We start from the raw sequence: 27,290 nt of genomic DNA on the forward strand, positions 1-27,290 counted from the left end.
CGATCCGTGTAATGCGTGGTTGCTCTGATCCGACTGAAGGACAGTGAAAGATTAAATTTCTTCACTGTCCTTCGAATATATAGGTGAAAGAAACTCAAGTTTCAATGGAATGGTTTGAAGAGAACTTTTCCTGAGTCTCGAAATTCGTAGAAAAGTTGATACCGGGGCGAAAATGTAGTTTGCTTCGATTTGGAGAGAACCCCCTAAACTAGGTGAATTGGAACTATTGCAGTTGTTGTGTTCGCTCATGCACAACAAGTTCAAGAATAAGCGATTTTTGGAGAATAATATTTCGAGTTATGTCATATACGTACCGACATCGAAACCGGTCAATTTTGGCGTGAGCACAATCCCTCTGTCGTTTCGTGAAATCGTTGCTATCGACGCACTGGTGTCCTCACTTTCTTTTTTGTGGCTTCTAGGAGCAGCCTTCAACAGATCGAAATTGGGCTGAATCGCCGACTAGAAACAGGTGTCAAGGTGTCAAGTATGGTTTTTGTTGAGGCGAATTTAAAGGCATCACCCCACGAATCTGAGGTGGTAAAGGTGGAGTATTCGTATACAGGATCGTAGATTATGGAGAGAAGGGTGATCTCGTCCATTTCTTTCTAATTGCCGTGAAAAACGGCCCGGAAGATACGGCTTCGGGCGTTCCGACGCACTATTTTCTACAAGGTGTTCGATTGGGGCGCGCTAGCCTTTTGCACGCGCCGCATCTTCCGGGCCGTTTTTTACGGCAATTAGGAAGAAATGGATGGAATCACCCCCCTCCCCATAATCTACTATCCCGTTTACGAATACTCCACCTGAAATCCATACCACATCAGATTCGTGGGATGATGCCTTTAAGAGACATCCGTGAATGTTTGAATTAATACCGATCAACGCGGTGCTTTATCCTTCGTCTTATTATAACATTTGTAGTACTTTGAAACTTATTTGGGAACTCTGGATGCCTAGATTTTCAATTTGAACCCCTCAACTCTTGCACTTTCAAGCCTCTCATGTTTCTCTTTTCTTGCTTTGCTACGATTCTTATTACATCGTAGTGAATCAAGTCACGACGCTGCAGGGTATGACACGGAAGAGACAGAATTGAAGAGTACTTAGCTATCGTTGTAGTGGTGGCGGCAGCCCTGCACTTCGCAATTTGCTCGCTCTTCCTGCTCATGACCATGGATGGAACTACAAAAAGAGAGAAGAAAAGAATATTGAAGAATAATTATAATCTTTATTTAACATATTGTGAGCATCATTTAGATGGGATAGAAGTATGAGCTGAGGGACGAATACTGTTCACAAATTCTTCAAATTGAAGTGAAAAAAATCGACTGAATACACCCGTAGCACGGTTGGTAAACTCGACAAACTCAATATATCATTTAATCCTTGCCATTACGTAGGTCTTGTGCTGAACATGAGCGTTGCACATTTGGTGAGGAAGATTCCGCGTAAATCTTATTATGAATATGTGCAAAGTGTTCAGTACCAGGTTGTATCACTTCACGTATCGGCTAAAAACAAATATTAAACATCCGCTAATTCTCGCTCCACTAGCACTTACCGGTGGTAGTCCATTCCGTATATAGCGCCGTTTATCTCTCAGATAAACTCGTACTTTTGTCATTATGATGAGCATAAGTGCTTGAATGCAGCTAACGATCGGTACAATCAACAATACACCTCTGGCGGTGATGTCGCTAACGTCCATTTGTGGGTTCTATAAACTGTGTTTTAAATGAACTGAATATGAACAACAAAGTAGACAAAAACTTTTGTGACGGAGTAAAGTGCGAACAAGTGTAGCGCGGTTCGTAAGAGGATCCGTTATCTGCACGATCGATCGGAGGTTCAAATCCGCCCTAGGGCTCACCAAGTCTTTAATCCTTCTGGTGTCGATAAATTGGCATCAGATTTGTCTGGGAGGATAAAAACACTGACTTGACACATCGGCTAACCACCGCAAGTTATTGTATAGGACAGTCACACGTTCGTAAACTTCAAACGATTCTGAATTGAAGTGCACGTGGTGGCGCATCCCAAGCGGATTGATTAACGTCAGACACTTTATCTTTATTTATTTGCTAACACTTCCATAAATGCTCCGAAAAAAGACAAAACAAAGACTTGTTAACGCCAGACACTTTATCCTTTTATCCTTTTGGAGCCCGAGCTTAGATTTTTGGTGTCCTCATCATATTCGCTGTTAGTTGTGTCAACCATTAACAAATTTGCATAAGAAATCAGTTATTAGAAAGCTCCAGCAAATATTTTAGGAGAATGTCCCCATTTCTCAGTGATATTCAGCCGTTTTTCTATTCTGGTCTTGTAAGGACGACTTTCTTGCCGTTCATGTTTAAAGGTGTTGTGATTTTCATTGTCACGCCAATCCGTTTTTTGTTTTTGTTTATAGATTCATAATTTTGAGCATAATTAGACAGCTGCTACAGTCGTACCGTGGTTTACAACGGGTATTTCTTGTTGCTATAACTTCCACGAAACGTGCTATGACTCCACATATTACGCACATCTTTTACGCTAGACAAAAAAAAAGCAACATAATATTTCACTAACGAATGCGCTCATCATTGACCTGGACGAAATCTACGACGAAATCCCATTTTATAGCTGCAAATAAGCTCACCTGGTCAGCAACAAGTTCGCCGATAGCTATCAAAGCAGTGATGGCATTCAGAGAGATGAGAAACGCATGGTAGATAAGGAACGGCATGACTAATCGGAACTGAAATACTCAGTAGGCTTTTGGAAGTATCCTTGTGATATATTTCAAAAAAGTATGCAAATTATGGAGAGAAGGGAGAAATTGCATCAGTACTGGAAATTAATGAGTATGAAATGAGCGTACGAAATGTCTGTAGTGCGTAATTTAGATCGTACTGTCATATGTGATTTATAGAAATGAGTGAGAAACCGTATTTGAGAGAATAAATGATTAATGTATTTGAGAAGTCTTCATTATTCGTCCAGTACTCGAAGGCACCATAGTACAAATCTGACGTGGTGGGGAATTCCACGGCAAAAACTAGAGATGGAGTTGTAGATTGTGGGATCAGGGCTGGTTCCGCTCATCTCTGCCTAATCGTCCTAAAAAACGGCCTAGGAAGTTTAGTTAGTTAGTTCCTACGAGGGACGTTAGAACGCTTCTTTATGTATACGATCTGGTCCCTTCAGCAACATATTCATGGAATTCCCTTGAATAGGCAAGGAGAACTCAGTGGCTTTCGACCGCTGGACAGCTGGACGCGGCGCGTATACAAGTGTGGAGCGTTGCAACTGAAATCGTCGCGAAAAACGGAGTCTTTCATGCCGTTTTTTCAGTGCGATTAGGCAAAGACGAGCGGAACCGTCCTTAATCCTGCAATCTACGACCTCGTATAGAGTTTGTCCATCGGAAATCCATACCGTCGTACGTCAGATTCGTGGGGTGATGCCTTTAATCATGCGAAATCATATGAAGGTGTTGTACCTTTATAGAAATGGAAGCGCAAGAACTATTGAGTGCTTAGGATATTTGGATTCATGAGTTTTCCTACAAAGCTTCAGTAAGCGGCTCATGAATATGAAAAAGAACCGCAACAACCATAGTTATGTGGCAGAGGAATAGAGATAGTAATTGGCTGTTAGCTGTTAGTTGAGTGGGTCTTGCGCTTCCAGATTAACTACAATTTCTGAAGTTCCTTTTTGCTTCAGCGAAAATTTTGGTTGCATAAGAACGCTGTTTCATTGGTTGACTAAATCTATACAGCAATATTTCCGTGGTATCACTGAATATCGGCAAAAAAGTGCTCGCTATCAAAGTTCAGATGAAACTTAGCGTGTACCGATTCTCAGAGGTTTTCTCTAATTCGTTTCGCGAAATTCGCGAAATTCATCGCAAACCTCAAAGATCTTCATGGAGTTCAAGTACATACAGAGGCTACTCGGAAAAATTACTTGTGGTTCCCTAATTACGGACCACTTCTACAACTTCTATAATAACTATATAAAAACATCGAAATTGAATTGTGTGGAGATTTGTGGGAAACAGGTTAAAAAATACGAGAGAAAAAGAAGTGAAAATACAAATCACCTTAGTAAAATGAATTGCATGTAATAGCATGTAGTGTATACCCACTCCAGATACCAAGAAAATGATAAGTCCTATGAGCGCTGAAAAGAAGACAATAATTTCCACCTTGTTTACTTTTTCGAAAGTCTAATCGGCTGTAGTGTATCATGGGAAATGGTTATTAGTACAAATTTAATTATAATGGAAGTAGGTTCGATAAGAAAAAAGATGCTTTCATCATTTCTCTTTAATAAAAAGTACAATTAAGTTCCCTGACAGGTACTGTAAATACCGTATCTTATGTGTATACATCATACACGCTCGAAATGACATTGCTATCCTTCACATCATTATCTGCCAAGAAATGAACTTAGCTGTTAATTTGCGTGTTCATTAAATATCTATGCGCTACAGAAACCACTGTCGTAAATTCTATAATACCAAGTACCAGAAAGTGTTCATTTATCATAAATAAGTGCTGTTCATACCTTGTTCCTAGCCAGAACATTCTATTCTTTTTTAGAAGTGTTTTTACTCTAGTAAAGTAATACAGTCATATAGAAATCAAGAAAAAAAAACGATAAGAAACCATAATGGCTAACCTATGGCGTCAAAGGACGTGTCGTACAGGGACCAAGGGAAGTATGCCACTCCGAAGCTAAATCCAGCAATTGTAGCTAACAAACCTGCAAGAAAGAGTTCAGAGGCCACTTTGAATCAAGGGCATCGCTGTTTGATTTTTATTTAAGCAAAATGCGTGAAAGGAAGATAAATATCGGTGAGGCGATGGGTCCAACACTCACCAATAAGGCCACATATAATACCAGCATACTTCACGTGAATAACAGTTAGGATTTTGTACTGATCGGAATTTTCGCTGAATTCCATATTTTGGCACCGAAACTGGAAAACGGAAAGTTATAATGGGTAACAAGGAGTTGTTATTACGTTGATTTAAGAGTCACAGCGCACAGAAAAGAATCGGGAGAAAATGAATTATCGACGTGGGCGGAGCCTAATAACTTAAGCAGGATAGTGGCATGAATACAGAATATATAAGAAAGGCAAATTGTCATGAAAGACGAGTAGCCTAGAAATACCGTGAATACGTTTGATAATAAAACTCTTGTATTCAAATATTGGGTTGGTAACTGGCTAAATCCTGGTTCTATGCATTTTTATACGCTGAAATACTACGACAGGTAGAGCAGACCGAGACTACCTACGAATTTGTATAACGATATTTGAATTTCTCCCCTAGGTTTTTAAAATGCTTATGCTGAGAAACAGTTATCATCAATGTTTTAACTTTTTCTCCTTCGTATACGACTTCGCTGTTGATGACCACCCACATTAATTATGGTGATTTCATTTTAAATAACTATTGCCTCTGAATGAGAAATCATGAGGATCGCTGCGATCCACCCGGCCACCATCAATGGGTGTCAAAAGCTGAATCCCCGTTATCAACAGAGACCGCGAACAAAGTAAAGCCAGTGCTTAAACTCGTCGACATCTTTTTTCCCATTCGAGACGAGTTTTTTTTTAAAGGTCTGTGCTTGGGTCTAACGTTACAATTAGACTATGTGGTTTGAGCCTATTTCGAAGATAATCAAGCTGTGCACGTTAGAATCACTTTCAGAATCTTGCAGCGAAAATGCCGATACGGACGTGTTCAGATCTAATCACTGCTTCATCGGTGTGTAGTGAGCAGCTAACGAACCACATTCATTCACCTCAGATATGTCTATTCCTGTGCATAGCAACAACTCTTGGAAGCAGCTCGCGACTTTGCGGCATCGGTTTAATAGAACGGAAGTGATTCAAATTTGTATAACTCTGTTCACTCAAAATCAGTATTAAAGCAGTTCTGTTTTTGTATTCTTGAAGGTAACAAATTTTCGTATCATCCACATGATGAACGAAACAGGGATTAGGATTAGTTCGTTTCGGAGATTCCGTTCTAAGTTCTTACTTGGTATATATGCAAATTTTCCAGCCTTTAAATAACATATAAAATTTAAAGACCCGAACTGTCCCAACTGAATGACTGAATTGCTTTTTAGAAGCTACACACCACGAGATTGAAAGTTTCGGGATCCCTCCCTGAATATAAGCGGTTAGGGTGTAGTTTATAAGTATAACCGGGCTTAATCTTCCCTATTTATTCAAAAAAAATGATGTGGAAAACCACATTGCCGCACCGGATTCCCCTACGAGCCACCTAATAACGTGCCAGCTATGTGAGAAGAAGCATATGAGCTGTCTGCAAGCGAACGGCTGATCAACGAGCGACTGGTGTTTCTGATCGCCGAAAGACGCGGCGCGTCTATAGAGTTACACTGCGATAAGGCTGTTTCCCACTACGTTTTCTGGATGACTGAAAGCTGGTAATTGAGCTCACTCCCATACTTGCCAACTACAGAACTTAACGGTACATTCCAACACTCTTACTTTCCTGGTATGATGCCTTCAAACAAACCCCATATTGACATAAATTCGCGATTAAATCAATAGTGTGGTCATCAGGTCCGTCCAGCAAGGTTTAGTTTAAGGTTACTTCTCCAGAACGCAATCTCAATCGCAAACTTCTAGCGCTACTACCTTTTTTGAATTCCTAAAGCATCACATGGGTACATGCATTTTTCAATTCTCCGTTTTCAGGTGAAAAATAATGAAAAAATCAAGCGTGAAGTGCAAACACTGTAGTGCTGTCTACTAAACGAAGTTCAGCCTCCGCAACAAAATTCCCTTGTTTGAATAACGCTTTGTATGCGTGAAAGAATAACAATAGCTACCATGTACCTGGATGAAAGTTATGTATGACTCAACCTAACAGTAATATAGTGCGTCTGACTTCACATGTTTCGGAAACGTATGTACCTAGGATTTTGATGGGAATGGTGAGAAAGTGAGACTGAAAATGTAGGAAGAAAAAACGGATATAATATCAACTCATAATGTGAAGTCTTCGAATATTCCCTTTAGCGTTTGACAACAAAAAAAAGCAATGTATAAGAACAATTTTTCTTACACACCGCGCCTTGAGAGAGTACGACGGCCTTGTGAGGAAGTGGTTAGATCTAGACTTGGATAGATGAGATTCCATCTCTCATTTCTTTTCGGAATTGCAATAGAAGTGAAAAAATGTCAAAATTCCACGAAAGTGTGTACTCTTTACGCTTCAGCGAAGTAAAATATTGGTGATCCCATAAAGAAAGGTGCCGGCTGCAGCCGAGTCGAGGATTTGCGATGACTGCTGCATTGCGCTGCCATAGTTAGTTGCAAGTACTGGACCAGCTAAAGTATTGTACAGCACAAATTCGCAACTACTAATTCTGGACAAGTGTCGTTAGTTGTCTTAGTCACAAGGGATTCCTTAAAGCATAGACAGCCTCTGCGATTTTGTCAAAGCCTTTCTGACTATGTTTATCTGTTGAAGAACACATTCACATTTACAAAATCAATTACAATTTTCACACATGTGTAAGTTCTGCGTGTATACTACGAAGGTGGAATTTCAAAGAAAAGGACCTAAGTGATTTCAGTTTTCACTATTTCACAGGCTTTGTATTCATAAAAAGAATTTCTCTTTGGAAATATCTAAAACAACACCAACTGCAGGTAGCGACCGCAATCGAGGTCTTGCTGTGGTGCAGTCGCGGTGGGTTGTTTCGATAAAAAGAACTCGCATGGCTATTATAAATCATTAGAAACTCTCTGGAAAATGCTGCCTTTGGAAAATGAAAACAGTGATTTCTAGTTGTTTCTGAACTATGTACTCTACAGTGTCCTAAAGTTGAGATATCCAGAATATCCTATTACAAATCTAAGTTGTATAAAGTGCACCGTTTGCTGCATAGGAAGTAGGCGATCCGGATATGTCTACAACAAGTAGGCATATTCGAATCGCAAAAAGTGGGAGCAACGTGGACTTGATCGTGAAAATTTATGCTCTTTTGAGAAGTCTTGTTCTATCGTAGCCTGCTCGCCTGAAAACATTGCAATAACGCGTAGTCATACCGCTGGTACTAAATGTCAGATAACAATTCTGACAAGTGAATCAGACTTGAAATGCTTGGTGTGAACCATTTTGGTGGATTCGATTGGGAACAGATGGTTTACATGTTTTCGTCTGGGCTGCTTCAGGTTAGTAGAAATCCAATTTTTAAGTCTGACCTTAGTACAAGATTCTAAGACTGTGTTGACAGATATGAGGAATTGGTGTGGCTCGCGCTTACGCGTGAGTATCGTAGTTACATTGAGTTGAATTTGCAGTCTGCTCGGAATCTTGCTATTTTTACAAATGTGAATACATCTATGCGATCACGTTCTTCAAATAACAAGAGTGCAATTCTCTGTGAATTTAGATTCCACTTGGTTAGAGTGCGGCATTAATGTTGCTCAGTGCATCATAATTAAAAATGGTTCGTTGAATGAAAAACTTTCAAGCGCTGGTAGTATGTCTCTAATGAAGAGACATTTAAGGCCATGCCATGGATCCTGGCATGGGTGTGGTGAGGGAATCCATGGGAAAAGCTAGAGATGGGGTCTTAGATTGCGGGATCCGGTTCTGCTCATCTCTTCCTAATCGTCGTAAAAAAAAACCGTCGTGGGAACCGCTTTAGTTCCTACGAGATGCGTTAGAACGCGCCTCTCACTTCACGTGCCAGTTCTCTCAGCTCCATATTCGTTGGTTTTCACTATGAATAGGCTGTTGAGGAGATATCACTGATCTTTGACCGCTCGCATATGGATGCGGCGCGTGCACAAAAATGGCGCGTTATAACTGAAATCGCCAAAAAAGGCGTTTTCCACGCAGTCGACTCAGGTTCACTCACCACATCGGGTTTGTGGTATGCTGTCTGTAACGATAACATGTACTCTGAAGATGAGTGTAAATCTGTGTTTTGCCTTTTTTGGAGCATTCATGAAAGTATTACAAACTAAACAAACAAGCAAATAAGCTCTATTGAATGAAGCAGGTCTATTTGGAGGTAATCATTAGCTATTTGGACATAGTTGATATGTTTTAGGTCGTCACTACTGAGGTGCTGTGGTGGTTAGCGAAAGTATCTATGCGTGAAAGAAGCAGCAGCCCGTCCACTTGAATTCACTCACCTGTTCGTTCACGACATTGTCGCAAGCTTGAGGTGACTAGTACTTTTTGTGGAAGTAATCAGTTTGTTTGTGTGAGTATTCGAATGCAGATAGAAATTAGCACTCAACTACTGATTTTTACCATTTCTAAGTAGCATCTTAGCGCGCATCCTAGGTTGAATGTTTTAAACTGCCTTACGTAGCGAACCTCACTCCCACACCAAGCAAGGCGGGGTTAAGATGGAAACAAGTGAGTCGTCTTCAGAAAAACCTGAAAAATTAATTTACTATGCTAAAATTGTGATGGGTGTAGTGTATCGGTTAAAGGTCCCGCTTCCTGCACGATCGATCGGAGGTTCGAATCCGCCCTAGTGCTCACCAAGCTTTTCATCCCTCCGGGGTCGATGAATTGGCACCAGACTTGTCTGGGAGGATAAACACACTGACCTGACACATCGGCTAGCCACCGCAAGTCATTGTGTAGGCCAGTTACGCGTTCGTAAACCTCAAACGATTCTGAAGTGAAGTGAACGTAGCGGCGCATCCAGAAGCGGATTGATTAACGACAGATAATTTATCTTTTATTTATGCTAAAATTTATAAGAATCCGCTACCAGATCCTGAGTCTTTAAAGCATTTGTTGCTTCCTAGAGCACCATATTACTATAATACTACTGCGTTGTCCTGATCGATACGATCAGATCAAAATGCACAAGGAGTGCAGTTCGCAAATATGTAGGGGCAGATTAGCGCAGTAAGAATCGTGGCAATCATAGAATGCATCTGAGCACGCGTTTATATTGGCAACATATCGTTAATAGCGAAACCATATTGCTACTAATTCACTATTTTGCAATTTTATTACTTTCTATTTTACTGCTCCACTATTTTCTACTATTTTATTTTTATTATTTTAAAATCGCACCGCTTTTATCATAAGAAACGGCTGAATGAGCCTCAACTGCTCAACATGTTTATAACTTAGAGCAAAAAGGTGTTTTAAGTTGTGTCATTGACGTAACGCCATAAAATGTTGTAGTCGAGCACGAGTATTGTTCACAAAAATTTGTAACAAATTGGTTGTGCAAGAAACCTATAGAACAGTGACAAAATAACTGCCCTTTTATACGTGGGACCTACGCAACTTTTTCTTCTCCCCAGAAAATCCGAGGAGACAAATGCAACCAGGAAATAATTTTCGAAATGTAGGTGGTTTATCATGTGGATAGCAATGTTGCGCCGAGTTTTGATGTCAAATTCACCTCAGCGGAAATCTCTGGCTTGTTACTGCAATACAAATTGTCGGGTGTTAGGTAAAGGGTAAAGTCTGCAATTACAGTCATTGAGAATTGATGATAGCCGTTTCTGCATTTGCAAACATTCGCCCACACCGAAAATCTGTCTCATCTGGTCTGCCTGGTTGTGTACAATGCCAAATACATGGGATTATTTCCATTCCGACTTAGTTCCAATCAAGGGACTGTCTCTAAGAAGTGTACTTCCCCCTCTGTAGCTGCGGCTTTCCTAGCAGAATCCTTACTAGGAAGAGAATGTTTCGTGGGAATATTCCACCTGGACTTCATCAAACTTCGAAGAATTAAAAACCAGCAAGATGTTAACACCTGCGTCGTCAAGGAGGCAGTTGCAGAGCATTGCCCGCTTTATTTACTTGTGAAAATGAATGGATGATGTAATGTCGCCCCAATAATGATAAATTACATAGAATAACATTTCGCGTGCAAATTCATAGAAAATTAGCGGGGAAATGAGAATACGAAGAGTGTGCAGGAAGATCAACCCAAAGAACTCTTCAAAGGTGCGAAAAATACAATGCAAAACTTGCAACAAGGGAAGCCGAACAACGAAAAGGGGATTATGTTCTGACATTCTGACACCAAACCAACTTAATGGGGTTTTTGATCTCGATCATCCAAAAGCGGTTGTGAAGCGACTAGACCGCTTGCAAGAAAGGACCAAGCAACTGAATTCCATTCGCCTGCAGTCAAAGCTGCTGATCCGTCTTATCTAGGGAGCAAGTTCCACTTGTATCCAGGTAAAGGAATCTTTGGCTCGATTGTAAGAGAAAACGGCTTGAACTCGGAACAGCTAAGGATAGCGATTAATATTCTTAACATTGATCAATCACTTTAAAATGTTTCAGAGCGTTCGATTCAGAATCGTTGAGGCTTAAAAATGAATGCCTAGACAATAACTTGGGGCGCCATCCGATTTATCATGCCAGTGAAAGTTGAAACGCTAACGAACGGAGAAAGGATGCCAAGGATTGCACAAGATCTGCACGTAAAGGGATTGTATGCAAATGGAGATCAGTTCTCGCACGTTCAGTTTGGCAATCGAGCTGAAGCCGCTGGTTCGGATTTTGTCAAATAGCCTTCTAAACGCTCGTCATCTTATATATTTGTCCCACGCCACATGATTTACAAATCTGTCAAAACGTCGGGAAGCAAAAGTTGACGCTGTCTTCTGTCGTCAAGGAAACATCAAACAAACTCTACGGGATTTCTGCGGCTTTTCTGTAAATTACCACGATGACGTGAAAAAGCTTTTAAGCTTCAGGATAAGCTTGGAAGAGAGAAGTAGTTATGGCTTGCAAATGCGTCATTTAGAAGAATCGCTGGGTTAGGTGAAAAGTGATGAACGTGGCCCTGGTCTACTTTTCTGATAAAGAAAAATCCCCAGAGAAAGCGTTAGTTTTTGATCAACCGGTTCATGACCTCAATTTACTGCTTTATTTTGGTTGTAGTACCTGTAGTGAAGCAGAAGCTGCTGCTCTTACTACCGTAACCACTGAAAATTATAAACATTAGAAACGTTTTTGCAGTAAACTTTATCCACTAATAATTTGCTACTGTCTAAGTAACTCGCTTTCTTTTCGTTCTCAGTTTCCGGACAGCAATTAAATGAAGTCGATTAGAAATAGTACGGTTCTTGTTCCAAGACACACAGTATTCCCACATATGAGTAGTCGTGAAGAGTGTTCACAGAAAGAAATTTTAAAAATTGCTTATGTGATGAAAGAATCTTGCAGCAGAATATAGATAAGCAACGTAGGAACATATTTCTTGCTAAATTAGTGGAAGAGTTTCTGAAGATTCAAATACTTTTTGAAAAGCATATTGATAAGTGATTGATAGATTGATTATCTAGGCGACTGGCACATTTTAACAGTTCACATAACTTCGATCGGGAAACCTCCTTAGTGAGCGCAATTATTAGGGATTAGTCAGGATCAGCAAAGAGTTGTACGCGAATCCAACAACACTGACGTCAGCCACAATCACAACCCTCCACGCCCCCTTGGCTGACGTAAGGTGGCGTGATTTGTCCACAAACGAGTACAAAGTGTGGTCAAAAGTGGTGTAGAATAATCTGATTACCGGGATGAAACAACGGAATTCAAACACGAGGCAGGCACTTAAACTGGTAACATAGCATTAAACGTAAACTTTCGAAAAGTGTAGGGAAATCCGGAAAAATCTCAAGTTTGTAGTGTTTCGGATGACGGCATGCCCTTCATCTTTGATTTACAAATTCACTTTTATGCGATCTCAGCTAGCCAACAACATATCTTCAATCCGTTTTGAAAATGGCTCCTTGGATTTTTGTGTAAATGTAATAAAGTATTAACAAAGGTATTGGTTAGGCGTGAATGATAAAATATTATTGAATCAGCTTTCCATTCTTTTTTAGTTTTACTGTAGGAAACTTTCACCAGAAGCCCAAAATCGGTACTTCCTGCTCGGTCCATTTTTTTTTCTAATGTATGGAATTGTATCCGTAATAGATGGTCACGTTAATCTTGCCACAAAAAATCCTTTAGTTTTTTTGAAAAAAATAAAAATCAGCTTGCTGAAATTTCTGAAATGTTTCGTCCAGATTATTTTTGCAGCCCCTACCTTTTGCTAGTCCCAAATGTGCAAAAATTCGAATTACAAAAATGACATATCATTACACACTAAAGGTAATCGTCAAGGATCTTTCATCTGAGAATGAAGTTGCGTTCAAATTCAGAAGCTCGTGTATGTCACATGTTTTGTTTGTCTGTATACGCTTTGACTACCTGCCTCGATAAAACTAAACAGCTTTTTCGAACACGTGGTCACATAAGGCAATAAGTTACAAAAGGTAATTATCCGTGATTTTATGTCTTGCTAGCCATAAATTCAGTATGGTACATATAATTCGCATGACACTACCGTATTCCTTCAACTACTATGTAATTCATATTGTTACGGACCGAAACAACAAACAAAAACACAAATACACCTGTGTGTTAAAAACAGGGAATGTTCTTGTGACTCAGGAAATAGGAAATAAATGACGTTATACGCAATACTTCACGGAAAAAAAGGCGAAGAAAAAACTTGAGAAAGTAAAGATTTGATGGGTCTGATGTCTGATCAAGTCCAATCTAATGGTCTATCCTTACTCAAAATACGACCTTGGTTGACATTTGCCTTGTGCTGTGTACTACGTCGCGTAGGTATAGGTGCTGCCACAGATTTCTACGTACCTGTTCAACCGCAACGAGCGGTCGAGCGAAAGAAAAACTAACTATTCATGTGGTGGTTATATTCGCTCAATTTCTAGCCCTAGAGTTGCTTTCGGTCATAATAAACAGATTCTTGGCATTGCTCAGTTCCTATTTATTTAGTTTTCGTTGCCTGAAAGGCATCACCGCACGAATCTGAGATGTGATATGGATTTCAGGTGGAATGTTCTTATACTTGATAGTAGAATACGAAGAGACGGGTGATTCGGTCCATTTCTTCCTAATTGCCGTAAAAACGGTCCGGAAGACGTGGCGCATGCACAAGGCTGGCGTGCTCCAATCGAACTTGTTGTAGAAAATAGTGCGCCAGATCGCTCGAAGCCGTCTTGTACGAACCGTTTTTTTTTTCACGGCAGTTAGGAAGAAATGGACGGAATCATCATTCTATCCATAATCTACGATCCCGTATACGAATACTCCACCTGAAATCCGTGGCACCTCAGATTCGTGCGGTGATGCCTTGAAGCAAACGCCGATCACAGGCTTGGCATTTAACAACTTTACGGATCCAACTAGATATGAAAATAATTCGTGGGAATACAACGGTCGCAAAAGGCGAGTATTCTAAAAGAAGCGTCAAATTTTTGCTATCTTGCACCTTGCGTATACTATAAAATCCAGCTTAGAAGCGACGAGGTAGTACTTTGAAAAATAGTGATTTTTTTTCCAGAAAAATTACGTAGAGTCGCTCATGTTATCTCATAATTAGAGGTTATCACATATACATCAACATTTAAGCGTTGATATGTGTCATCGCATTTGCGCAGTTCGACAGCACGTAGTAAATATCAATATTTGTGGTAAGATGTCGCAAAGAGACTCCTTGATTAAAATCGAAAGTAAATGCATTTGGGAAGTGTTTGTGGAATATTGGTTGACTATTTGCGCTTTCGCTGTTTCGGAAATATCGGTAATTCTTTAGGGTTGGAATGAGTGAATTGGAACGGTATCTCTCTGAACGGCATTGTAGTCGTCGTGCGGAATTTCTGCAGCACCGTTTCTTTTATACGGTCATATGTCACATGAGGAACTAAGTCGCGTGATAGCCACTTGGTTCTCTATTCGTCTTTGCGCGCGAATTCCTATTACTCAACAATTAGGTGCAATGATTGTCAATTATACGGTAAAAGCACATTCAAAATTCAATAATAGCGCTATTTACTGGGAAAACTCGAAACTAAATGGGAAAAACAGATTGGTTTGCATAGTGTTGCTTAATAAGACAAGCTATTTAACAACTACTTGAAATAAAAAACCGACTTTAAATACAAGTGACCACGCCATTCCCTGGCCAACCTAGAGTTAGCGGACCACAAGGAGGAGAGGGGTGTTTCACTCATAGAAAACACCGAAACACCTCCTAGTTATCAATCAGCAATAATTTATAGCTTTGGGTCCTAGGAACAGGGAGTGTAGGGAATTGATTTTTTTTTTCGATAGAAGAGATAAAGGTCTGAGAAGTTAAGGATATTTTTATTGTAAGATTCACTGGTCAGTGTCCCGTAACTGCCCTAGAGCCAACCAGCCCTTTTTCCCTTCGGGGGTTTATTAATTGGCTATTTTCGGAGGATACAAAACTCACTTGGTACAAGTCCCCGCGAGTCTTTGTTTAGGCTAAACGCGCGTCTGCAAATCCCAAACGATCCTGAATTAAAGTGAGCTCTTCGGCGCACCTGAGGCGCATTGATTAACGTCAGATGCTTTATCCTTTATGTTTTTTTTATAAGACTGATTATAAGTTACGCTTCAATGCATAGCACTTATGCGCGTGCCTCTTCCTGAAGCGCAAGGAAATAAATTAATGTTTATTCAAACATTTATCTTTGTATCTGACATTATTTTTATTTCTGGAAATTTATCCATTAAAAGGTTGGTCTATACAGGAAAAACTAAACATTCTATGCAATAAATCATTGGGGCATTTAAGGAGCGATGCTCGGATAAGAAAGCGTCAGCTATAGCATCTGTATGCAATCATAAATTTTATACAACTATCATTGCTGTTCCATATTTGTGATTCAGCTTCAATGTTTTCAAATGGAACTTCGGTAGATTATTTAAATTTGCATTTCACGCTTATCAGGCATCACATGTATTTAAAGGCAGCGTACCATGAATCATGTAGTTGGGACCCTGTGGGAAAGTATAGTTTGTACTGTAGATTACGAGTATAAACGTACCACCGCTCAACTCCCCCTGATCCTCGTGAAAAATGGCATGGTAACCGCTTCAGTTTCTACGAGATATGTACGTTGGAACGCGCCATTCGTGTATTCCTTCCGGTTCTCTCAGCAGCCTATTCATTGGTTTCACTTGAATAAGCTGGTAAGGAGACCTCAGCGATTTTCGATCGTAGATGCCGTAGTCGGAGCCAGTGCTCTGACCCCCTTCACTTTCAAACGGTTGGCAAAATTACCCCCTTCACTTTTGGACGGTTGGCGAAAGGACCCCCTTCACCTGAGTTGCACTCCATGAGCTAAACCCCCTTCACCTGAGGAGGGTCCGGCTTCTCCCCATCGCACCTATGTTTTCGACAGCTCACTCGTCGGCACAAAGTAAGAGCATTTGACGTATCTCTTGAGTACAAACGCCGCTTCGTTCTCTCTTCTCTTCTCGCATCGTTCTTTTTAGGACGATTAGAGGGATTTGACCAGGGCCACGCTAATACTGGTAATCTACACACCGAACTCTATATTGTCTCACAGATTTCCAATCTGCATTAGCTTCGTGATACGCAGCCTTCAGGATCTAAATGGGTTGCTCGAAATAGCGAGCATGTATGTACTAGGGACGAGCAAGATGAGCAGTCTGAAAAAAAGCGTTGCTCGTAAGCTTATTTATTAGTTGTGTACTTCTGCAATCTGCTAAAAGTTTGAGAAGAATTAATTGGGCTACTTCATCGTTAAGTTAATCTATAGCTTACAGCAGAAATAGCGACTCCATCGGCAACCGATGCCGGCTACGCACTCCGCACTTGATCGATTAGCACTGACAGTAAATTATGTATAATTTCTTTGGAGCGGACATATTTAGCTCTGTACTAACCAATCTCGCCTCTTAATGTGCTATCATCTAGTAAATAAGCACAGTCAGCATTAAGATCAAGGGCTCTTGTCAGCAAAGAAACCGAACGCCAAATGAGATAGCCTTCATAAGCTCTCTTCATTTCTCCATCACGTTTATCGAGAGTCTCTTCCAGTGGTCTTCGTAGCGGATTCCATATTTCCAGAACACACGACATTCGATGAAGTTCTCATTCAGACTGCTGATCGAGCCATCTTTTTGTTAACGCAACCTAGGTTTCTGTGCTTGGAAAATCGGTTGGGATTTATGATAATGGAATTGAAAACGGTATGAAAAAAGGAAAAGGAGTACAGTCGGGAACCTTCACTATCCCTGTTCATCACCAACCTTTACAGCGCGTTTATAGTTAATTATTGTGCTTTTAGTGTGGCAAGTGACTCAATTGCAGTATTTTCTTTCTCTTTAATATCATATTTTATGTTGTATGAAAGGAATTCGTAACCCTCAACTCCAAATCTTCAGTTATCCCTTGGTGGAAACGTAGAATAGTGGCTTTGTAGAGTTTTTACTCCTTTTCAAAAATTTTAAAGCCAAAAATCAACACGCTTGTGACAAATGCATTAGGCACAGGAAGTGCGCTCTAATTATCGTGTGTGAAAACCCTTAGGAGGAGTGCTCAAACATCAAGCGAGAAAAAGAAAGACATATTTAGTACACAGGAGAGGAAGTAGAAAATATAGCACCTTTCAGTTTAAAACCGCTTCCACGAGGCAACAGAAGACCGAAGGCTTTATTGTATGGACATATCAACGAGATTCTCATCATCACATTTTTCACCACAGCTATTTTTTCTCTCCAAATTTCTCCTACATTCATCTGTATTGGCTGAACTACGTGACAACTACTTCACACTTTTCCCATAAGAAAAATTAAAGAATAGGTAACGGTTATAGCTGCTTGGTAAAATTGTTCTGATTACTAATAATTAAATTGAAAAGAATAAATAAGCGCCCCCTACGTTCCCTTCAATTCAGAATAGTTTGAGGTTCATGAATGTGTAACTCGCTGATAGAATGACTTGCGGGGGCTACCCGATGTGTCAAGTCAGTGTTTTTATCCTCCCAGACAAGTCTGGTACCAATTTATCGACTCCGGAGGAATAAAAGGCTTCGAACCTCCGATCGATCGTGCAGGTAGCGGAACCTCTAACCGCTACACTACACTCGCCCTAAATTGAAATTAAATTGAAAAGAATAACTTGAATATATTCTGAATGGTAGTAAAACATCATAGGACGTAGAATGTAATTGATCAAATATAATCTTTGAACAAATTCTTACTTTATGGGTTTTTCCATAACAACTTCTTGAGGTTACGGTTATTGTTTCTGATAGATAGGCAAACCATGACAGCATCCTCTTTCTCTTCTGGTTCTGTTTTGGTCTGCTATTGCTCTTTTAATAAAAGAGATATTTGGTTCAGAATGAGTAAACTAGCAGTAACGTTTCAGAGAAGTATTTTGTAAACTTCGCGTGCAGCATATCTCATATTGAAGAAGAAATCTGTGGTGTAATGAGCCTAAATGCAGCTGTTGGCTGCTGTAAATATAATGCAATGTTGAACAGATTAATTGCTGTCAACGATAACTTTATATTTCCGGTGACTAAGGACTAAAGGGGAGGGAGGCGAATACTGAAGAAGAAGAGAAAACGAATTGGCGAATTAGAGATTTGAAAAAAGAAAGAGAATACGCACAAATCTGAGTGTTGCACACAGTTACGGGGCCTCATGGCTGGGAAATACGTGGCTCTTCTGAGCACAACAACAAGAACTGATACGTATGTGTAAGTATTGAATTTCATCCCCGCAGAACATGTGCCCCATTCCAACGTGCGTACCATTTCATTACATTATCTGTTACCATGGGAGCCTCGCCGTTTGCTAACATTGACTTTCAGCTTTTACTAAACACTGGTGTAGAAATGTATGAGAAACACCTGCTGCAAAATTTATATTGCGGAAGTTGACTGAAATAAAAGTTGAAACGAACAGCAGCCAAGGGAATGAGTGACAATTTGATTTGTTTCTTCCCAGGTAGGATTAAAAAATATTTTTCAAACCATCCTCTTCCTTAAGAGGGAAAAGTGTTTTACAGAAGTAAAGTTGGAATATAAAGCAATAACATGGAGTATCTCTAAATGTGGGAAAGGAAGATCATAAAATAATCTTAGCTAATTCTTTTTCCGGTAATTCCATGATCAATAGCATTCTTCAATGATAGATGGTGTCACGCACGCCTTTTACGGCAGATGCTCAACAATTCCGGAATTGCAGCTTCTCGGAACTTTGAAAGGTGTATGTCGAAGAGCGGTCCCGTTTTCTCAGTTGAAATACAGGGGCTCGCCCATAACTTCTTTGTCGCATTCTTGAGGCTCGTGTTACGCTGAAATCTCGATAGCCGGAAGATTTAGATTTCATTTGCTGTCTCCAAAGATGTAAGGTTTTGGATGCGACCGATTCTTCTCACTTCATTTTGAATATACTCCATAAACGCAATTATTTGACAGCTTCAACTGCGACTACTCGAGTTAGACAACTCATCGACTATTTTAGTGAATTTTATTTTTATTTATTCAAAAATTTATTAAAATTTAAATTAGATCAAAATTTTTATTTTAGTGAAGAAGTAACAACAATAGGAAATCTTAGAAAGAACTACATCATTTAGTACGGTGTTAGGAGCAGGTCCGGACGATACAAGCTAGGCCATGTGTAATGAGCATAGTTACAGAAAAGGAGTGCGTTGAGATATGACACTGAAAGCGAAAAAAAAAACTTATTTTCTCTTTCAGTGATTTTTTTGACCGTGACAAAGTGGCGATTTGCGTAGATTTTTCATTATTTTAACTTAGAATAATGAAAAACAATCTTTTGTTATTGAAAAGTGACAAGTCCTATGTTGCAATCGACGAAAGTCATATCTTCCCAAGTTTGGGAAACTTTCATACATGATCCGACACTGTGCCGTCTCCTTTGTCAGCAGCAGTGAAGTATTTAAAGCTTAGAGCCCTTAAAACTCCTATTTACTTCATTGCGTGTATGTAACGTAGTTGATGCCACTTTTCGGTGTAGACTCATCCAAAGATTATGTACTTTCAATTTACGACGTTATGACAACAGGTATTTATTTTTCCATGACGTTTTGAAATCTTCTCAATATAAATTTATGGTAGAGTTATAAAGCAGGAAAAACCTATGACCGACGTCAGGATTGCTTCTTTCGGAGATGCGCATGAGTCTGAGTATTTTAGGAATATTAAGGCGTTATGGACCCACATGGACAAGACTTGAAACATATTTTCTTCCTGACATTAAAAGTCTGAAGGACTCATACGTCGGCTACCCACTATAAGCGTGGATTTCCGCGATGTTGCGACTGATATGGAACACAAGTGTTCGCAAATGGTCCAAAAGGGTTTCTTCCCCATCAGTTGAGAATCTGGTAAATTTCCGTTATAAGTAAACTCTGTTCTGCAGTAAATACGGTTGCAAACTTCATACATTGTCGGAACATTTCTTGTTCGCAACGCCGGCCTTGTTTTTAATCCAATTTCTGCTTGTATTGAACTTTTTGCGTTTGAAATTGCAGAAAAACTAAATGAATGAACTGTTGTTACTTGCACAGTTCGCTTTAGCTCAATTGCATTCACAGAAGTTATCGTCGCACACCATTAATGTGGGCTATGAAGTGGGACATTTCCTCGGGCATCTTTGTTAGGTTTAAACGTTTATGTTGCGTAAGGAAGCTAAATTCCTTCAGGTATTGATCAGCACTGTTAAGGTTATTATTACTGAGTCATACGAAAACCTACTTGTTGCTGCGTAAGAGCTAGTGTGACTTGGCTGCTCTATTTTCCTGTACCCTTTTTTCTGAGTATCACGCAACTGATAGCTTCATCTACCACTCAGTGGCGGACATTACATATTTCAATAAAATTGAAGTGAAAACTAACATTTATAAAGCAGTTGAAAAGTTCGACTTTCAATGAACCTCGGCATTGTTGAATTTATATTATCGAGTTTGATAAGCTGTACACGAGGTTGTTAAATAAATTTATTGGCTAACGTTTCGGCTATATCGCCTTCTTCAGAGCCTGAAAAGGGCGATATTCAATCTACAATTCGATTCAAACGATCAACCTCTCCACAACTAAACTGATAAACTCCACGCCTACTTTCAATCACAAATTTTGGGACTACACTGAATGCTCACCTTAGATCGGAGACGTCCAGCATGGACCGCTGACTGGTCGATCACGAGGGCGAATGGTTCGAATGTCACATTCGGATCGGAAGAACCATTCGAGATATGGCGCGAGTTCCCCCGTTATCGTTATTTAATCTCAAGCCGTTGTGAAGATCCTCTCACTTACTTACAAATGTTATAAGTAAGTGAGAGGATCTTCACAACGGCTTGAGATTAAATAGAAGAAAAAATTGAGAATCAACGCTGAACAATCAAACCAGTGGCACATCATACTATATTATTTTATTTTATGACAGTTTCATTTTTAGAGTGCTAAAAGCCATGTACATGTGGGTCGCATCGTTTATAACAAAAGGAGAAAATTTAAGCACTTGCGCAGACAAACGCCGAGTCAGTTGTGGTTCACTGAATGACAAGTTGTGAGAAAATACGGAAAAACAACAAAAAAAAATTGTAAAACTAAAAAAAAAACTAAAGTGAAGGCGAATCATGAAGAGAAAACCGAAGGAAGGTGGAGGGTCGTACCACAGTTGGAATTGACGGGATCTATATCAGTATGACCAATGGGAAATTTGCGATGTACTTAGAGTGGGGCTTTTAAGGAGAACTGTTAACACTAACTCACTTGTGTGTCATTTGTTACACATAAACGAAATTAACAATGATATAAGCGAATTAGTAATAATATGATCATGTGCACACAGTGATTTTGTAGTGCAAACCCATATGTACAGATCAACTCCAAATCGATAATCAATACGAGCTAAAAAGAGGACGCGTGCGGGCCTCGATAAATCGTTGATATCTAGCCTTATTAACTCTGATATATGACCACATTCTGATTTTAGTGCTGAGTAGGAATTCAGCTTCAGGTGTCCCCTTCTTGTACTTTGCAAGGTGTGATCTGTATCTTGATCGATATACGGGAGTTTTTCTCCCCTATATCGATCAGGTAAAATGGCACACCCTTTAGTCTCTGCGCCTCAAATCTAGTGCTCCTAAATTATTGGCACCGAAGCTTCTGTTCTCTGATGCTTTGTTTTACTCATTTTTTCATTTTTTCATTTTTTTATAAGATGAAGTCACGATCAGATGTTGCTTTTTTTCTTTTAGCGCCAGCGAAATCTTATGAGCCGTTCCATCTTCTTATCCTTATAATTTTGCACGGTGGCCACCAAGAAACAAGTGAATGTGGTGCCGTTTCCGTAATTCTATCTCGAAATATACGAAATAGTTATTTGTTAGATGATGATTGCTTTCATACAGTGAAAAAATATCAGTAGGATAATAATTCCACCATTTATCACGACATCCAAGGCGTTGTGCTGAATATATATCAAAAGTTCGGAATGCTTAATAGGAGGAAATATTTCTGTAATTATGCTGATGTTCTCTCTACACATATCAAAAGTGTTTTGCATAATTTTTTTTACCAGAATCTGAGAAATGCATTTCGAACGAAACAAATTGATAACGTCTGGATCATCATTTGCGCTGAAATGACTGATTGAAACACTCTCTCCTTAGCAATGACGATTTTTTTTTCTCAAATTGAGAAGTTCTGGCTGAATTTAGTTTGTAGTTTTTTGTACATCAACATAGAGAAATTATTCATTTCTTGACAGCAACTGTAATTGAATCAGCAACACTCTCAGATGTTTAATAATCACTGTAGGGTGACTTTCATTTTTTTTTTCATTGATGATCTTATTCTTCTAGATCCACCTGATCCAGCTCAATCTTTCAGATCCAACCACTGTTCAGTATTTCTTATATTTTTCTTATAGAAGGTATTTCTTTGTTACTATTCAAGAATCATTTTGGCATTCTTTTTTTACAACATAACCTGGTGCCGATCATAGAATTGGCTTTTTACCGGCGATGTTATATCCATAGGAACCAAAATAGGAATCGTTCTGCAGTGTCTGTTTGATGTTCGCATCGCAGCAAATCACTTCTTGTTATCTAAGTTTTATTTTGATGTTCAGAACGTTCTCGCCATATCCTAGTGGGTCACTCCAAACAGTCCACTCACTGCGGAATTATCCGAAGCGCAAAAAAAGTGAGAAACTTCGCAACGTACGACGAGCGAACTGAAGCTCATCTAATGTTTTGCATTTAATGTAAAAATTTAGTAGGTGAATTTTATTTTAATTTAGAAGAATTGTAAGCATTCTTTTTGTACATGGAGGCAGATTTTCATGACTTAAGATTCCATGGGAAGCGACGCGGAACAGTTCGTTGGATTGTATAACGGCTTCGGACGGATTTGGCTGCAGGTGGTGACCATTTCGGTGTTCAAGATGCTATCCTGGTTTTTAGATCTGGGATAATTGTAGATAACGTCCCCTATTGATTGGGATAACGCCAACTTCATCAAGGAATTTGCTTCGAGAGCTAATGTATGTTTTCCACGCTAGAAAATGGAATGTTCAGCTGACCATCCAGGAATTATCGAGTTAACTGAAGGTAAGTTGAAGAGGAACCTGCAGCCGACAAAGCTGAAAGGTTTTGTTTTGTGCTAAAATTGTTTTGGTTCGTGTTAACACTGTTTGAAAGTGGTTTGCTACCAAAATATTTCTGTGAGAAATCCTTAGATATGTGGCTATCGGGATGTGAGAAATCTTAGTCTTTATGGTGAAAATGTGCCAAATTTCTATTATCTTTTATAAAGATCGTAAGTGATGAAACATTTCGGGTTCAAAGGAATTACTTGAAGGTTATACAGGTAGATTCTTCAAGTAATTCCTTTGGTGATCTCGGCATTTTTATGGCTTTCGTTGCGTTAAGCTCTCCATCTATCACAATACGTCTCCTTTGGCTGAAAAACGTTCCTGCTACGTTCATTGCAGTACTCTAGTTGATCTCGCCAATTCTGAGGTTAATTCCAGTTTTTGTAATTGACCCAGCATGACTATTTGATTTGGCTGACTAGTTTGACTTAGATTTGATTCTTCAGTTCACTGCGAGGTCACCTCTTCTGCTTACTTGTATGAGGATAGAAAACTCCGTTATGTATTATACATCTTACACTTTCTCATGTTTTTTTTTTTGACAAAATCACTTTTAAAACTTCTTAGCAATGTAGCTGTGATCTATACTATTAGAGATCTTTCTCATAACTTTGCATGGCGCTCTGACGCTGAAAGGACAATCTTAAACGTATGTGAAACGCAGTTCAGTGAGAAAATTTGTGAAAATGAATCTTTGGAGCAAAAATTCTGCAGCGATTGACAAATTCACATATCTGTAGTTCATACTTTTCCCAGATCAATGTTTATATTACCTACAGTTTTTTTCAGTTGTTGCTGCCGGTGGCGTCGTATGTGTAGACCTTTTAAAGCCAGCATATCATTTATCTGACGCGGTGGGAGAATTCACTGGGAAAGGCTAGGGGTTGTAGATTGTGGGATCCGGGGTGATTCCGTTCATCTCTCTCTAATCGAAGACGTACTACGTCGTTTTCCAGTTGCAACGCGTTGTGCACGCGCCGCGTCCACGTGCGAACGGTCGAAGATAAGTGATGTTTTCTCATCAGTCTATTCAAATTAACCAAAGAATAGGCTGCTGAGGACTGGAAAGTGTACATAGAGGTCCGTTCTAACGCACTTCTTGGAACTAAAACTAAGTTCCTATGCCCGTTTTTTTTTTACAATTATTAGGAAGAGATGGGCAGAACCACCTCGGATCCTGCAATATACAAGCTCCATCTCTAGCTTTTCACGTTGATTCTCCCAGCACGTTAGATTCGTGCTATGCTGCCTTTGGACTTTTTCCGAGTGTTAATTAAGTTTTTTTTTTGACTTAAGCACGCACCGCCTGAATCCAGATCAAGCGGAAAGATTTTGTTTAAATTGCAAGTCTTCCCAAAATTTGCAGTGTCTTATACGTTTTCTTTTCCCTTTATTAGTAAACTACCTTTTGATATGAAAAAAAGATTGACTTTTACCCCTAGTAAATAAAAATAAAAATAATAATAATAAATAATTGATTCGATTTGATACGCGTGACAGGAACATCTAAAAAAATTGAAAGAAAAGCAACCATGTGCCCATTTTGCCCATTTTCCCAAGAATGTCTGCGTTTTTGGAACAAAAATCGAGAATTCCATAGTTCAAACTCACTGGTAAAGGAAAGTCAATGCTTTGCTGGAAACTTTGCTGTTTCTCTTCATGCATATCCTTGTGGCGTTCTTTGCAACTGCTGCAACTTTTCGTTTGCCATAGTCAAGAAAGGCGGGACCTCCTTTTATGTTCGTCGAAGGCACTCATCGCAAAACGAGTCTAGTTCTATCCAATTTTCTTGGGTTTCCTTGTTAAATGACCTAGCAACGAGAAAACGAAACTGGCTTAAAGTCCCTTTTCGACTAAGAAACTGTTCCAATGCCACGTCCTGCACCATTCAGATGAGTGTATCTCTCTTGAACGTCTCCTGACTCTTCTGCACACTTTTTGAAGTTTACGCATTCTTCGACTCTTTTAACTTCATCGAAGCTCACTGTGTGTCGGATACTATTTATGGTTTTGAACTGATTATTATTGATTATTTCCTGAACAGGTATACGAAATCATCGGAATATTACAACTGTATTCAAATCAAAGTAAACTAGTGCTCAATAGGTTTTATTTTCGAAGTGTTCGCCCTCTGCAGCAGTGCTCTGTCGGGGTCTATTTCTAGAACTATCGATGATTCGATGCCGCATTTCCTCATCAATGGCTGTCATTTGATGCTCCATAGCACTCCTCAACTCGTCTAATGATGCTAGGGTTCTAGCGTAGATCTTTCCTTCAAATATTTCTAGAAGAAGTGGTTGCGGGGATTCAGATCCGAAAGCATGACGATCAGTGCAACCCAGTTTCATGACGATCGGGGGAATTTAAATACAATGGCTCTTTTACTTCACTCAGATTGTCCAATCAATACAAAAACATCCCGTACCTATCTCCGAGAGCTCCTCATCAAATGACCGCAGGAACTTCACTCAGATATCCACAGACATCGGTGCTAGCGACCGTTAAAGTTCTAGAATACTGAGATCGGCCACACTACTTTTTCTGTCACTACCGAAATCAGGACTACACATGGTGCTCATTCTAACGCTTATACATAGTATTATTCGTTTTCCGGAAAACAGAATTCACCAGCTGATGCTTCTAAATGTTTGAAAAAGGAGGAAATATTTCTTGGATCCGTGCTTTTGTCTTAATAACGAGGTTAAAATGATGGATAGAGACAACTCTTCTTCTTTTTCAACATTAGCATTGATATCAGCTTCAAGTGAATTAATGATAAGGAGAGATTTCGATGAATTTATCGAAGATTCAGATTTATTACTTACGTACGGTCAGCCTTGGCCAAAATTCGGGGTCCCATATTTATGTCAGCCTTTATTTACTTTTTTTTACTGTAAGGAGGGCGGAAAATAATCTTAACTTTCTCATTGGCAGTGTCTTGCAAAAACAGCTACATCCATATTCGATCGCCCGGATTACTGTAGGCAAAGGTTTCCTCTTGCAAGGTAATTCGTTTCTTCACCTCAGAATATAATGTAACTCAACACTGAATATCGCTTATGTCGTGAATGCACTCCTCTTCACGTGTTGCATTTTTCGCTTGGCATAATTAAACTTCTATGCTTCAGTTACGAAGAAAAATGTCACTATTGCCTCGAAAGATGTCCATGAAGATGCAGATAAGATAGACGACCAAAACCAGTTCTGTGAATTTCCGTGAAATCTTTTTTCTTACTCAAACGATCGTATTTTGTCCACACATGTAATTAAATCTTGAAAGCAGAGCCGCATTCGTCAAAAATTCTTGAAAACCAGCATTGAAAAAATTTTCAAAGACTTGTTTTTTATTGTCCATCAAAATGCTTAATTTTTTGTAATTTTGTTCGGTGACCCTTCGTTGACCCCTTGTTTTTTCAGTCCGTCTTTTTTATCCAAGATATTATTTAAGATAGATATATGTATATGATATCACAGAACAGTTTGGGGATCTCACTGCTACCTGGATGTGTAGCAGGTTCTAAACAGTTTTTTGATACACTATGCAGTTCCATTTGTAGCTTAAGGAGCTTTTCTACGGTTGTACATGTTTCGGTTACGGTTTCTTTTTTTCCGTGTCATATCCAGCGCCTATGCACCTCTCAGCTTTGGCAAAATAAGCATAAGCAAGCCTAAGGTGGCGGCTAGCTCATCCAGATCGCTGCGGATGTGGAGTTTGAGGATTTTCTGAATGTAACTTGATTTAGA

At 39.5% G+C, this 27,290-nt stretch overlaps 2 protein-coding genes across 3 annotated transcripts; one reads left to right on the plus strand and one right to left on the minus strand.

Annotated features, from left to right (window-relative positions):
* Positions 1 to 1,382: 1,382 nt before the first annotated feature.
* On the minus strand, positions 1,383 to 8,949 carry RB195_016468 (uncharacterized protein; the record flags this gene model as incomplete). 2 transcript variants are annotated; one of them, XM_064183016.1, is made up of 7 exons in its annotated part: positions 1,383 to 1,514; positions 1,565 to 1,720; positions 2,645 to 2,743; positions 4,091 to 4,170; positions 4,672 to 4,755; positions 4,873 to 4,972; positions 8,911 to 8,949. In XM_064183016.1, the coding sequence occupies 7 exons, from the start codon at positions 8,947 to 8,949 to the stop codon at positions 1,383 to 1,385; spliced, it is 690 nt and encodes a 229-aa protein (XP_064038897.1). The 2 variants fall into 2 exon arrangements, with proteins under 2 accessions (XP_064038897.1, XP_064038898.1); XM_064183017.1 differs by lacking the exons at positions 4,091 to 4,170; positions 4,672 to 4,755; positions 4,873 to 4,972; positions 8,911 to 8,949 and having other exon boundaries at positions 2,645 to 2,731.
* On the plus strand, positions 8,144 to 23,453 carry RB195_016469 (uncharacterized protein; the record flags this gene model as incomplete). Its single annotated transcript, XM_064183018.1, has 6 exons — positions 8,144 to 8,218; positions 9,137 to 9,222; positions 23,022 to 23,095; positions 23,169 to 23,171; positions 23,245 to 23,312; positions 23,373 to 23,453. 6 exons carry the CDS (start codon positions 8,144 to 8,146, stop codon positions 23,451 to 23,453), a joined length of 387 nt encoding a protein of 128 aa, XP_064038899.1.
* Between the last annotated feature and the right edge of the window lie 3,837 nt (positions 23,454 to 27,290).

Source organism: Necator americanus, chromosome II, assembly GCF_031761385.1.
Source record: "Necator americanus strain Aroian chromosome II, whole genome shotgun sequence".
NCBI lineage: Eukaryota > Metazoa > Nematoda > Chromadorea > Rhabditida > Ancylostomatidae > Necator > Necator americanus.